The sequence below is a fragment of the Liolophura sinensis genome, chromosome 9, assembly GCF_032854445.1.
Source record: "Liolophura sinensis isolate JHLJ2023 chromosome 9, CUHK_Ljap_v2, whole genome shotgun sequence".
Lineage (NCBI taxonomy): Eukaryota > Metazoa > Mollusca > Polyplacophora > Chitonida > Chitonidae > Liolophura > Liolophura sinensis.
The window spans coordinates 12443284-12454737 of NC_088303.1; the positions used below are offsets into that span (position 1 = coordinate 12443284).

The following is an 11454-nucleotide window of genomic DNA, read 5'->3' on the forward strand; positions in this document are numbered from 1 at the left end:
TCAATAGTGAATGCCTTCTCGAGGTTGTAGCACTGTGCCATCTGCGTCCTGGTGCTCCGCCATTTGCTGAAGGGATTTTTCCGGGTCTATGTTAACACTTCGGTTGACGGAGTCTGGCTTGATGATGATGATCTTGCTGGCGTCCTTGGAGCCATAAGTTATCTCCCCTGGCAACTCCACATCCTCCGAATCCGCCATGTCCGGCACATCGTCGTCGGTCGTCGTCCCCTTCCCAGTCAGCCAGTAGGTCAGCATATTCCCTTTACCCTATGAAAACAAAAACAAACAAAACACATGTAACAGGTGTTATGTTCCCATAATTATAGTATATGTGCCAAGTTGTTCACATAATTCTGGCCTATGTCTCAAGTTGTTCACATAATTCTTATCTACGTACTAATTAAATACTTCTCACAATTCTGATTTCTGTACTAAGCTGGTCTCACAATTTTGATCTAAGTGCAAAGTTGTGCTCACATTTCTGATCTATATACCAAGTTGCTCTCACACTTCTGGTCAATGAATGTACTAATTTGTTCTCACAGTTGTAGTCTATGTACCAATTTGTTAGCATAATTTGTTCTCTTTGTTGTGGTCTAATAGTTCACATAATGTACCAAGTTGTTCTCACTGCTCAAATTCTAGTAATTCCTTCTCACAGTTCTGATCTAAATTGTTATCACAATTTTATTCTACGTAATTATTTCTTCTCAATATTCCGATCTATGTGCCATTTTTTCTCACAGTTCTGGTCAAAGTTGTTCCCATAATTCTGATCTATTGACATGGAGGGCCCAAATAAAGTTTTTTGGTCACAATGGTTTTAACCATTATTCCGTGTAAGTGGTGTAGCCCATGTAAACCATCAGAACATAGATGGTGATAATCCTGTATGATGCAAAATTTTCTGCCATATTTTAAAGTGAATGATCAAATATCTTACACATATTTAAGCAACATCTGATCAAAGAACGAACACTGACCAGAGGTCCTTAAGAAACGCTATTCTATAATTGATAGAGAGCGTTATGGATAGGCCTATATCCTATACTATATCCTGTACTCTATAAAGAGAATTTGACAAAAAGACTCTCACTCATCCATGGAATTAATCTTTTAAAGGAACTCGACATTGTTAATTTTATAGTAAGTAATGAGTCATTCTTACATCTTCTCGTTTCCTCTTCCAATCAGTCAGTAAATTCAAAGCGGACTCATTTAGGCGTGTCCTTGTAGCCCTGCCTTCACAGTGAATCTTACTTATCTACAGTGTCTCATCCTGTTTTGTACACTTGCACAGCATCTTCATTGTATGTTGGTCTTGCACAACAATGTCCTCACACTGTATGCTGTATACAAATTTTAGTCGGCTCTATTGAATCATGTGTGGTCATTTTCAAACTTGTGATACAGAACAGTAATACTTTTGCAGTACCTCCCTTTAACACCCGCTTGGTTTAGTGCAAATTTTGGTGGGTTTATTTAGTCCTTTTTATAGGATGATAATACATTTCATCTTACGTCCTCAGTTAAGAAACAATGCCAAAGCTGTATCTTACCTTCAGATGTACTGTACCACGACTCTGAAGAAGGTAACCGCCTTTCTTCCGCAAGATTTTCCTTGTTGATGAACTGATGTGAATCCGATTTGCTGTGAAGGCAAGGGTAAAGAGGTTGATGTCAAAACACTGGCTACAAAATCAAACATTTAGTTCACTGACTGTTGTTCAAAGCCAGGAACATTTACTAAGAATGCGCATGAGAAATGTCTATAACATATCCTCATAGGCATTTACTCTGCGCATGGGCTTTAGAATTGTCTCCACCATACTTTCATGGACATTTACTCAGTATGAGCCTCAGAAATGTCTATGTCATATTCTCGTGGACATTGAATCATTGTGGGCCTGAGAATTGTCTATGACATACTCCCATGGGCATTTATTCAGTGTGGGCCTGAGAATTGTCTATGACATACTCCAATGGACATTTATTCAGTGTGGGCCTGAGAATTGTCTATGACATACCCCCGTGGACATTTATTCAGTGTGGGCCTGAGAATTGTCTATGACATACTCCCATGGACATTTATTCAGTGTGGGCCTGAGAATTGTCTATGACATACTCCCATGGACATTTATTCAGTGTGGGCCTGAGAATTGTCTATGACATACTCCCATGGACATTTATTCAGTGTGGGCCTGAGAATTGTCTATGACATACTCACATGGACATTTATTCAGTGTGGGCCTGAGAATTGTCTATGACATACTCCCATGGACATTTATTCAGTGTGGGCCAGAGAATTTTCCATACCAGTTCTCTCATAGACATTTACTCAGTACCGGTACTCAGTTACTAAGTAAATCCTCACTTACCGGGTACTGAGTAAAACAAAGTAAGTTTTTTTTTATTAACATTTGATCTGCTACACCCACTGTAACTTTTAAGGTAATACACTCAACTCGGATGGTATGACATCGTGTCTAACGTTACAACTTCAGCCAAGTTTAAACTTGATGATGTATTATAGTTATGTCCAAGCTCAATAATTCTACTTATTGCCGGAAGTTGTGTATTTCTAGTTGAAACCCTAACTTAAGCACTCTGTCCTGTCTGCTTACTTTTAAAGTTATAAACATGTAACTTACGTAAACTGTTGGACTCGAGCCTCGAGGCTGTATTGACAGTGTCACCAAATAGGCAATAGCGCGGCATTTTGGAGCCGACAACCCCAGCAACAACAGAGCCTGTCAAAGAAATACTGGGCGATTAACCAATGAACACATAGCATGATTTAAAGAAAAGATTTGTCCCACGTAATCTGTGGAACGAAAATGCGATCTGTTCTCTTTGAAACAATGTGAATAAAATTAGCTCCACCTTAGCTCCAAATTAGCTCCAAATTACAAATGTTGCAATGTACTGAATTCTACACCTGGTTAAGTATTACAAATGGCATTATTGTCATGTTGCTTTGCAATGAATTCTGCAGGTTGTACGGTATTACAAATTGCTTTATTTTGATAGTTGCATCGCGAACATAACCCGGCCAGTTGTGGCTCCTCCACGAGGATTTCATAGCAAGCATGTCACCGACAGTGCTCTGAGCCTCTTGGATCTTATGTGTGCACGCGCGTACATCGCCAGACACTATCAATCAGATGTGAAATATGATGCCGTTGTGTAAATTTCTCCAATTGTACAAGTAAACTCCTTACCTGTGTTAATGCCAATACGAAGGGAAATAGTTGCATTGGACAAGAAGACGGCGTTCCGTTCTGTCATCAAATGGATGAGGTCCAGCGCTAAGTTGGCCAGCTCCTCTGCATGTCGGTTTCCATTCCGTTTGGGTAAGCCTGAAATCACGATTTAGCTTTTCATACCCAGCAGTATGGTGGGAGGAGACCGAGCAGAGCCAGCAGTATGGTGGGAGGAGACCGGACAGAGCCCTGGGAAAACCCACGACCATCCGCAGGTTGCTGAAAGACCTTCTCACTTACGGCCCCGTATCCATAAGCCGAGTACATGTACCTGACCGACAAGTGTCTTGCTCTGAACGAATACAACCATGGCTAGAAGCTAAAGGTCTGAACAACTCAAAAATCTGTAAACTGTAAAGCGTAGCTATAAATTAACTACCTGACGAAAGAAAATCCATCAAAAATTTTCAACGAGTCTGAACAGGTCTGGAAAAATTTTCTATAACTACACGTAAATATCTGGCCAATTAAGTAAAAAAAAATTTAAAAGTTGTTTGACCAATTCGATAGAAAATTATCAAAACGAGCCGGCCGTTTGTGAAACCCGAGAAAAACTACCAAAAAGGAGCCAACAAATTGAGAAACTCGAGAGAAAACTATCGAAACGAGCCAACCGTTTGACAAAGACGGAAGGCAGCACCCTAACGGAACGAGGTATTTAAAGAATTGTGAAGGAGACATAACTGGCCAAACACGATATAGAAGACAATCTCCGGAGGTACGCATCATAGATGGCACACTTGTTTAAAAGAAAAGTATCAGAGTATTTTTCTGACGACATAAAGTTGGAAATTTGGGGTAAAAAATTTCTGAGAAAAGCGAAGGCTTAAACCACAGAGACAATCCCCTGTTAAGAACGTCATCCATACTACATAACAATCTTTTGAAAGTACAAATTATATTCGTATACATATCGTATACATAAATCATATTTAGAGAATCTAAAAGTCATAGGTAAAGAACCTAAACGTTAACACATAGAGACACATTTTTAAAGCCTACAGAGACTATAGATGTGCCCAAGTTATTTAATCACTGATCCAAAGTTTCCGGGAAGTCGTATGAACTGATTATTCCGCACCAATGTACAATATGTATTTTGCTTCACAAGAATACGTTTATTTCCAATGCAAGTGAAGCATTTCTGACCGCGGGTCGTTGTCTGACCTGCTCGTTTACATCACAGCGAAGAATTATCAAAACCCACTTCAAACCCAAGAGTTGAAAAAAAAAAACAACATGTGGATTTTCCCCATCTTCAATACACCTATATACAAAAACAAGTAAAATAGAATTAACACGCAAGCAGCTGTTGACAAACGCGTGCTCTCCTCTTTACTCACCTGCAAAACACCTGACCGATTTCCGCCGAGAGTTAACCTTGCCCACGGGCTTGTCAGTCACGCCCACATCAAAGATGGGGGATACATTTTATTAGATCCGACGCAGAATTGCAGCTGACACGGCTAATTTGAGAGAACTTGAGATAACATTTCTCCATCATTGTTTTCTGTATTCCAACATTGCGACAAAACACATAGATACACACAGATGAAGATACCATTCACGTTTCAGCCAAAGTATACCGACGGAAAAGGAAATCAGAAGAGAAATAATGTGAATAACACAAATAAAATAATCTTGATGCCAGTGCTCTTGCTCTTGCAAAGCGGAATGGGTCTCCGTTTATCATGTATATAAAATTTACTTTGACTTTGCGTTGATACTAACAAATATGTAACGTTCACAGCATAAAGTATAGGCATGTGGACTATACATGTAGTCATTTCCTCTCAGTTTTAAAATGTCCTTTTATTTTTTAAATTTTTGTTTTCTTTGTGTTTCACATAAGTTTGTGTTTTATTTCTGAGTGTGCCAGTTATGCTTTTCCTGCGCGAAGTTTTAGTGTTAATTCTTCACATGTATAGTTAAGACATTATACTGAACAACACATCGCTATAAAACACTTAATTATTATTCTTTATAACCCAATACGGCAAATTCGGAGCATTGTTAAAAATCTTTTCCGGTTTAGTCTAACCATGGAGGTAGGATAGATCCTGCTCTATGTACACATGTACACGACAAATCGCGTGATTTACTGACAAGATTCATTTGATAAAGCTTTCCACACTCGTGTATGCCTAAATCTCATGGATATATACTGGCTAAACCATGCAGCTGACAATTCAGATAACGGCATACGCCAAACAATGGCCACACGTATTGCTCGGGTCTAGGATATAATTACCGAGACATAACGTTTTCATTTATTATCGGATAGGCAAGAACTTGATATGTAATTATTCAGAAAAATCTCGACAGTCCAAATATATCATTTATCATGGAAGCCGATAAAGGATATCTCGCTACCTCGCTGCGTCACTGTCTCGCGAGGCAGGGAGATAGCGAGGATTTGTTGATCTCGCTAACTCGCCGTCTCGCATCGCTACCTCGTTTCCTCTCATTGCTACCTCATTACCTCATTGTTGAGTTTGATAACTTGTTTATGCTGTAACCGGCATTGACTATCGAACAAGTTGTCAGCATTATTTGACATATTTTACCGCGTTTCCTGTTGGTGAGAGATAACTTGAGAGACGACTCGTTGATCGTTCAATTAAACGAGGCACATAGCTGACATAACCACATAACCAACAAAGACAGGTGTTTACACACTTTCCCTTTGATAACATCAATATACCCTCCCCCACGCCCACCCACACTCCGTGAAGATTCCACAGTAGCGTGCATGTGCCGCCCTCTACGATCGCTTTACATCACTGCCACTAGTAGAGAAATTTGATCTTTATAGCTTGTAGCTTTGTTCCAATCCAGATTAGTGTGTATCCCGAGCGCATTACTTTCGTGTCAGCTGACACGAATGTGTAAGTGCAAAAGGGCACAGAGGGCCCTTTATTTCAATATTGTTTCAATGTTGTTCGGGGACAGTGATCTCAGGTTATCTTTTAACATTCGAGACCTCGTTTTCGTGCGGAATCAACACGAAATCAGCGGTTCGAATATGCTCTGAGCGACGCGCGCTACGTAATCATCCTGACGCCACCAACCTCGGAGTTGGTCAAGATTTCTGTACAAGGCTGTGTTCTTGGTGGAAATGATGTAAAGCAAATGTAGAGAGCGCCGCATGCGCCTGGCGAGTATGAATAACGAGGACAATTTCTAACCTGAGGTTATCATGTACGTGTCGTTGATGGTCTCCACCTTGTACACATCGTAGCGGTCAAGCACGTTGTCCATAAACCGGTAGAGATTATTTAGAAGCGTTACGACCTCCATGGGAGAAACCTCCGTGGAGATTTCCGCGAACCCTACGATTGCCGAGAAGAACACGGTGACTTCCTTGAAGTATTCCGCTTGAACTTCGCCGCTCTCCTTGAGGATTTCCGCCACAGGCTTGGGTACCATTTGGTAGATGAGCGAGTCCGTCTTGCGCTTCTCTCTGGACAGTTCCTTCGTCTTGTCCACAAGTGTCAACGCAAATCGCTGGATGTCCGACGTCAGGGACTGGATAGCGATGAAAACAAATGGTGACACAACCACGACTGACACAAGTAAAACAGAACTGACAGCCACCTTGGAAACTTTGTTGTATTGAATATTGTCTAACATCTCGGAAATCCTTGCAGCCACATTTTGTTGCTGATCTAAAAGCAAGTCTAACAAGATGGACATAGAGTCGTACCAAAACTGACCCTTGGTCAGCGACGGAGTTATACCTTCCTGACCCTGGTAGATAATTTCTTTTCTGGCATTGGCGATGGAGCTAGATAGGTTTCTTTCCTCAAAAATGATATCATATTCACCAACAGAAACAACAAGAGGTGAAAAATTTCTAGCCGAGCGAAACAGGACTTTCGAGGTGTAATATTTGCTGAGATAAAGATGGTAATCTTCAGGCCTGGTAAAATAACCATTGACAAAGAAAATTGACCCCAAAGCTCTTTCGAATCCAATATCTTCGCGAGCTGTGATGACTTTGACGTAAGCTACAAGTGACCTCCAAGTTTTCCCATACTTTGATTCCTTAAGCGAGTCGAAAATCCACCGGACGAAGACTTGGATGATCGCAGAATAATAGTCGAGTTCCGAGTACAGTGATTGTCCTGTGGCACCGAGACTCACACGGTGAGCGGCTAGAGAAACTTGAAAGGCTTCTTTGGAAACGAACTCTTTCCGTTTGTTTCTGTCCAAGTCCACAGGCCACGTTCCTAGTTCGCTGAGCGATTGGTCAGTTTTACTGTATTCGTCTAACAAGAAGGACTTGGTGGAAGGACCCAACTTTGTGTAAAAAAACACGGTCAAGTCACGCTCTTTTTGAATGCGATGAGCCACTCGGCCGATTTCGATGGTGTCACGGATGAATTTTATTGTCTGTAAGGAACAAAAGTTTCCTTGTTAGAAAAGGAAGGGCTGAAATTGTGAAATTGTGTCTGATGTGCTGTAATCCTGTAAACTTATGATTAAAGTAACTGTAAAATGTAAACTCTGCATAGGAGCGCTTAATTTCACGGACCCAGAGTAGTTAGCCCGGCGGAGGGGTCAGTATACCGTGCTACTTGAAGAAGAATGGTAATGTAACCGAAAATTACAATCTTGTAGGCCTAAACATACACTGTAAAGAGTGTGGACGTGTGGCCAAGAGGGAAGGACGAAAAGTGGATACAAACAATCAGCCCGCATTCTCTTCACTTATTATACAGTACCAGGTTTTGTGTAAGTGGAGTGTAGGTTACGTAGACAGCGGAGTAGGATAACTCTTATCGAGCAACACAGTTGCGAGAGTTGGGGAGAGAAACCAAATGTGTCTGATTGTCGGAAGGAACATTTATCGCTGTTCACAGGTTCACAGGGCCCATGACAATCACGTTTGTTCATGACTAATAATCAAATCTTCCTAGTCTATACCATGTAGCAGAGTTATGGTGAGTTATCGAGATGTCCACTGCTGTACAGCAGACCCTGAAATCGTCCATTTTTGTAAATTCTTGTTATTGCCGTGGGCTATTTTTGGTTAGCCTATAAGAACAGGTTAATTAATTTATAGGAACATAAAACCAACATCGACTTATGCTAGGGAAGATTTAATGTCCAAGTGAACCGCGGTCAATTTTCTTACCGTCAGTCGGACACATTTTGGGCTGTTTCTCTCCGTTGCGTTGCCCACACCGCAACTGTGTATAAAGTATCAACGGATGCATAGTTTGCCAGTGTCGGTTTTGGATTACATGCATGGGATTGAGAATATGCCAAACTGTCGAACGATGGGTTCGAGAGGTAAAAGTAAGTGAAATTTTCATTGTGGTGTTAAACATGTGGCAAGTAGTGAGCTCATCACAGTGGGGCTGAGCTAGCTGGATATATACCTCTTCTGTCTCGTTCTTCTCCGTGACGTCATCTGACAGCCCCTGCAAAGCGAGGCACCAGAGAGCAAGGACGGGGATGAACAAAAGCGCCAGCATCTTAATCAGTTGTTTCTGCTTGCCTCTGTCGGTCAGGGGCTCCCCGCGACAAAACCCTGCCAATACATCCCAAGGACTCATTTATTTATTTATTTATTTATTTATTTGATTGGTGTTTCACGCCGTACTCAACAATATTTCACTTATACGACGGCGGCCAAGGACACAATGGAACTGAATCTTACAACTGTCTTACTACATGCGCATTTGATCTTGGCGAGCTGCAAGAACTGTATTCCTAGCCAAAAGTAAAAGAGTTAATGATTTAACGGTCGTTTAACGCCTTGGCGCCAAGTATTAAATGCTATTAAAGTAAAGGTTTAACCAATTTAATTGATAAATCAATCTGTACCGTAACATTCGTCTGTGGAAATTTGGGTGCGACCTTTAAGGTTTAGTTTTTATGCTTTGATACTATATAAGTACTTACCCAGGATACTATGCTTTGATACTATATAAGTACTTACCCAGGAGTCTCTCACCAATGCAGTCGCTGTGAGTTCAACTCCAGCTCATGCTGACTTCCTCTCCGGCCGTACGCGGGAAGGTCTGGCAGCAACCTGCGGATGGTCGTGGGTTTCCTCCGGGCTCTGCCCGGTTTCCAACTACCATACTGATGTCCGCCGTCGTATAAGTGAAATATTCTTGAGTTCAGCGTAAAACACCAATCAAATAAATAAATGAAATAAATAAATATATAAGGACTTCAGTCCAACCATATTAAGGATAAAAATAGGCTACATTACCAGCAGGAGCGTTATTCAGCCTAAGTATGTCGTTCATGGCCGCCTCAAACAGTTCATGGCTTGTCAAAGACAGAGCACTACCCGTTGCTTTACTCTCAAGTGCACCTGTGAGACGAAAATACATATAAACTTTACCACAATATGGTTTAGTGTTAACATTTCTCAAAAAAAAAGAAAAAAAAAGAAAAAGAAAAAAAAAAAGAAAAGATTGAACTTTCCCGCCTGTGGTAACAGCGTCCAAACCGTGTAGTGTATTGATCACAAATTTTCTGGTTTTCACAATTGGTCGACAAACAGGCCTAGAAATTGTGTATTACAAGAGACCAAATATTGGTCCGGCAAGGTGGACCTGAGTCGCCATTTCGTGGTGAAATGTATTCGAAAAGATTTCGTGTTTGTGTAAATTGTCCGTAGATCGATGTATCAGTTCATATGAAAAGGTACAACATATTGCAGTTCGTTTTCCATTCAGACAGAGTACCGGAGCTAGGAGGTGGGGAGTAATACTGTATTCTTGTTTAAATACGAATCGAAGGGGAAAAGGGTTGACAAAATTTACAACAATAAATGTCTGAAGAGTTTAGATTTACGGTATCCAATACATCAACTAAAAAGCTTTCAAGTGAATAGGCTTACACCTCAATTACCAACAAGCGCCTGACCTGTGATATTTTCCTCTCTAAGATGTAAGTCCATTGACTTTTTTAAATTGGGAATTATTTCCTTCTGGAAATGTTTCTGATGGCATGCATGTTAAAAGTAAATGATGTTAAAACCGGAATTCATCCGAAGAATGACCACATACCTTTCCCCTTTTCTATATCCATCTTCATGGTGCGTATCGCCATTGCTGATGTCGAAGTGTTTTGTCTTACTGGATGCCAAGTGAGTCGCCGAGCAGTTAGAGCTTAAGCGAATGTTTACAAAACACACTACAGGTATTGTCTTCACTGCTTTGTTCTGCCACTGATGCAGAGCACAGAATGAAAGAATACACGGCAGTCACAAAAGCCGTGTATGTGCGTTTGCTTCCATGGAGACGAGCAACAGTTTATTTTTTTTACACACAGGGAGCATATCAGCGAAGCAATTAACGCCCAATCACAATAATTGTTTTGCCTGCACGCTCGGTACGCGTGAACATATCCAAAGTTGTCAATCACCTGTCAAGGTGTCAGATGGTTAACGCTCTATCTCAGGGTAACACTGTCGAACCCTCGACAAATGAGGATATTCGCATTTCGATGTATCCCTGCGGCCTTTAGCCACGTTTGTGAGGCACCTGCATGGCGAAAGTTGGTGGTTTACTCCAGGCGTTTCGGAATCCTCCTCACCCCCCCCCCCCCCACACACACATATCTAACCGCCGTCATACAAGTGAAAACTTCTTAAGCACAGCCTTACTCACAAGTCAAGTAAATAAATAAATTAATGACATGTCGGTACATCCCTAGCTTTCACTGCATGTATAGGGCCTAACAGTGATAATATGCGCTTGATGGCGTTGATGGGGCCCCAAGAACGTAATATAATAAAGCACGAGTACTGTAACACCCACCGTGTAATGTACTGAAAATTTCCATGTACCCCGGTAATTTAATATCACTGCGTAATGTAATAAAAATTTTCCTTGCCATGTAATAAAATCAGTCCCCTGCTTTTGTAATAAAGATTACCGAGTATTTATTTATTTGATTGGTGTTTTACGCAGTAACCAAGAATATTTCACTTATACGCCGGCGGCTAGCATTATGATGAGAGGGAACCAGGCAGAGTCCCGGGGAAACCCACGACCACCCGCGGGTTTGCTGACCAGAGACCAAAATTACCGCGCAATGTAAGACTATGGTTAACATGTAGCCTATATCCATTTCGCTAAATGCTTCGTTCAAGTGCTCGAGAGAATCTGTTTTTGGAAGCTACGAACTGGACTAGGAAACTGTACAGTGCACGGTGGGGACA

At 41.2% G+C, this 11454-nt stretch overlaps 1 protein-coding gene across 1 annotated transcript; it reads right to left on the bottom strand.

Moving 5' to 3' along the window:
* Positions 1-10340, bottom strand: LOC135475608 (uncharacterized). Its single transcript, XM_064755536.1, has 8 exons — positions 10298-10340; positions 9493-9597; positions 8651-8802; positions 6452-7658; positions 3222-3359; positions 2652-2750; positions 1560-1651; positions 1-267 (listed from the first exon to the last, which is right to left on the bottom strand). The coding sequence occupies exons 1-8, from the start codon at positions 10338-10340 to the stop codon at positions 1-3; spliced, it is 2103 nt and encodes a 700-aa protein (XP_064611606.1).
* Positions 10341-11454: the final 1114 nt, after the last annotated feature.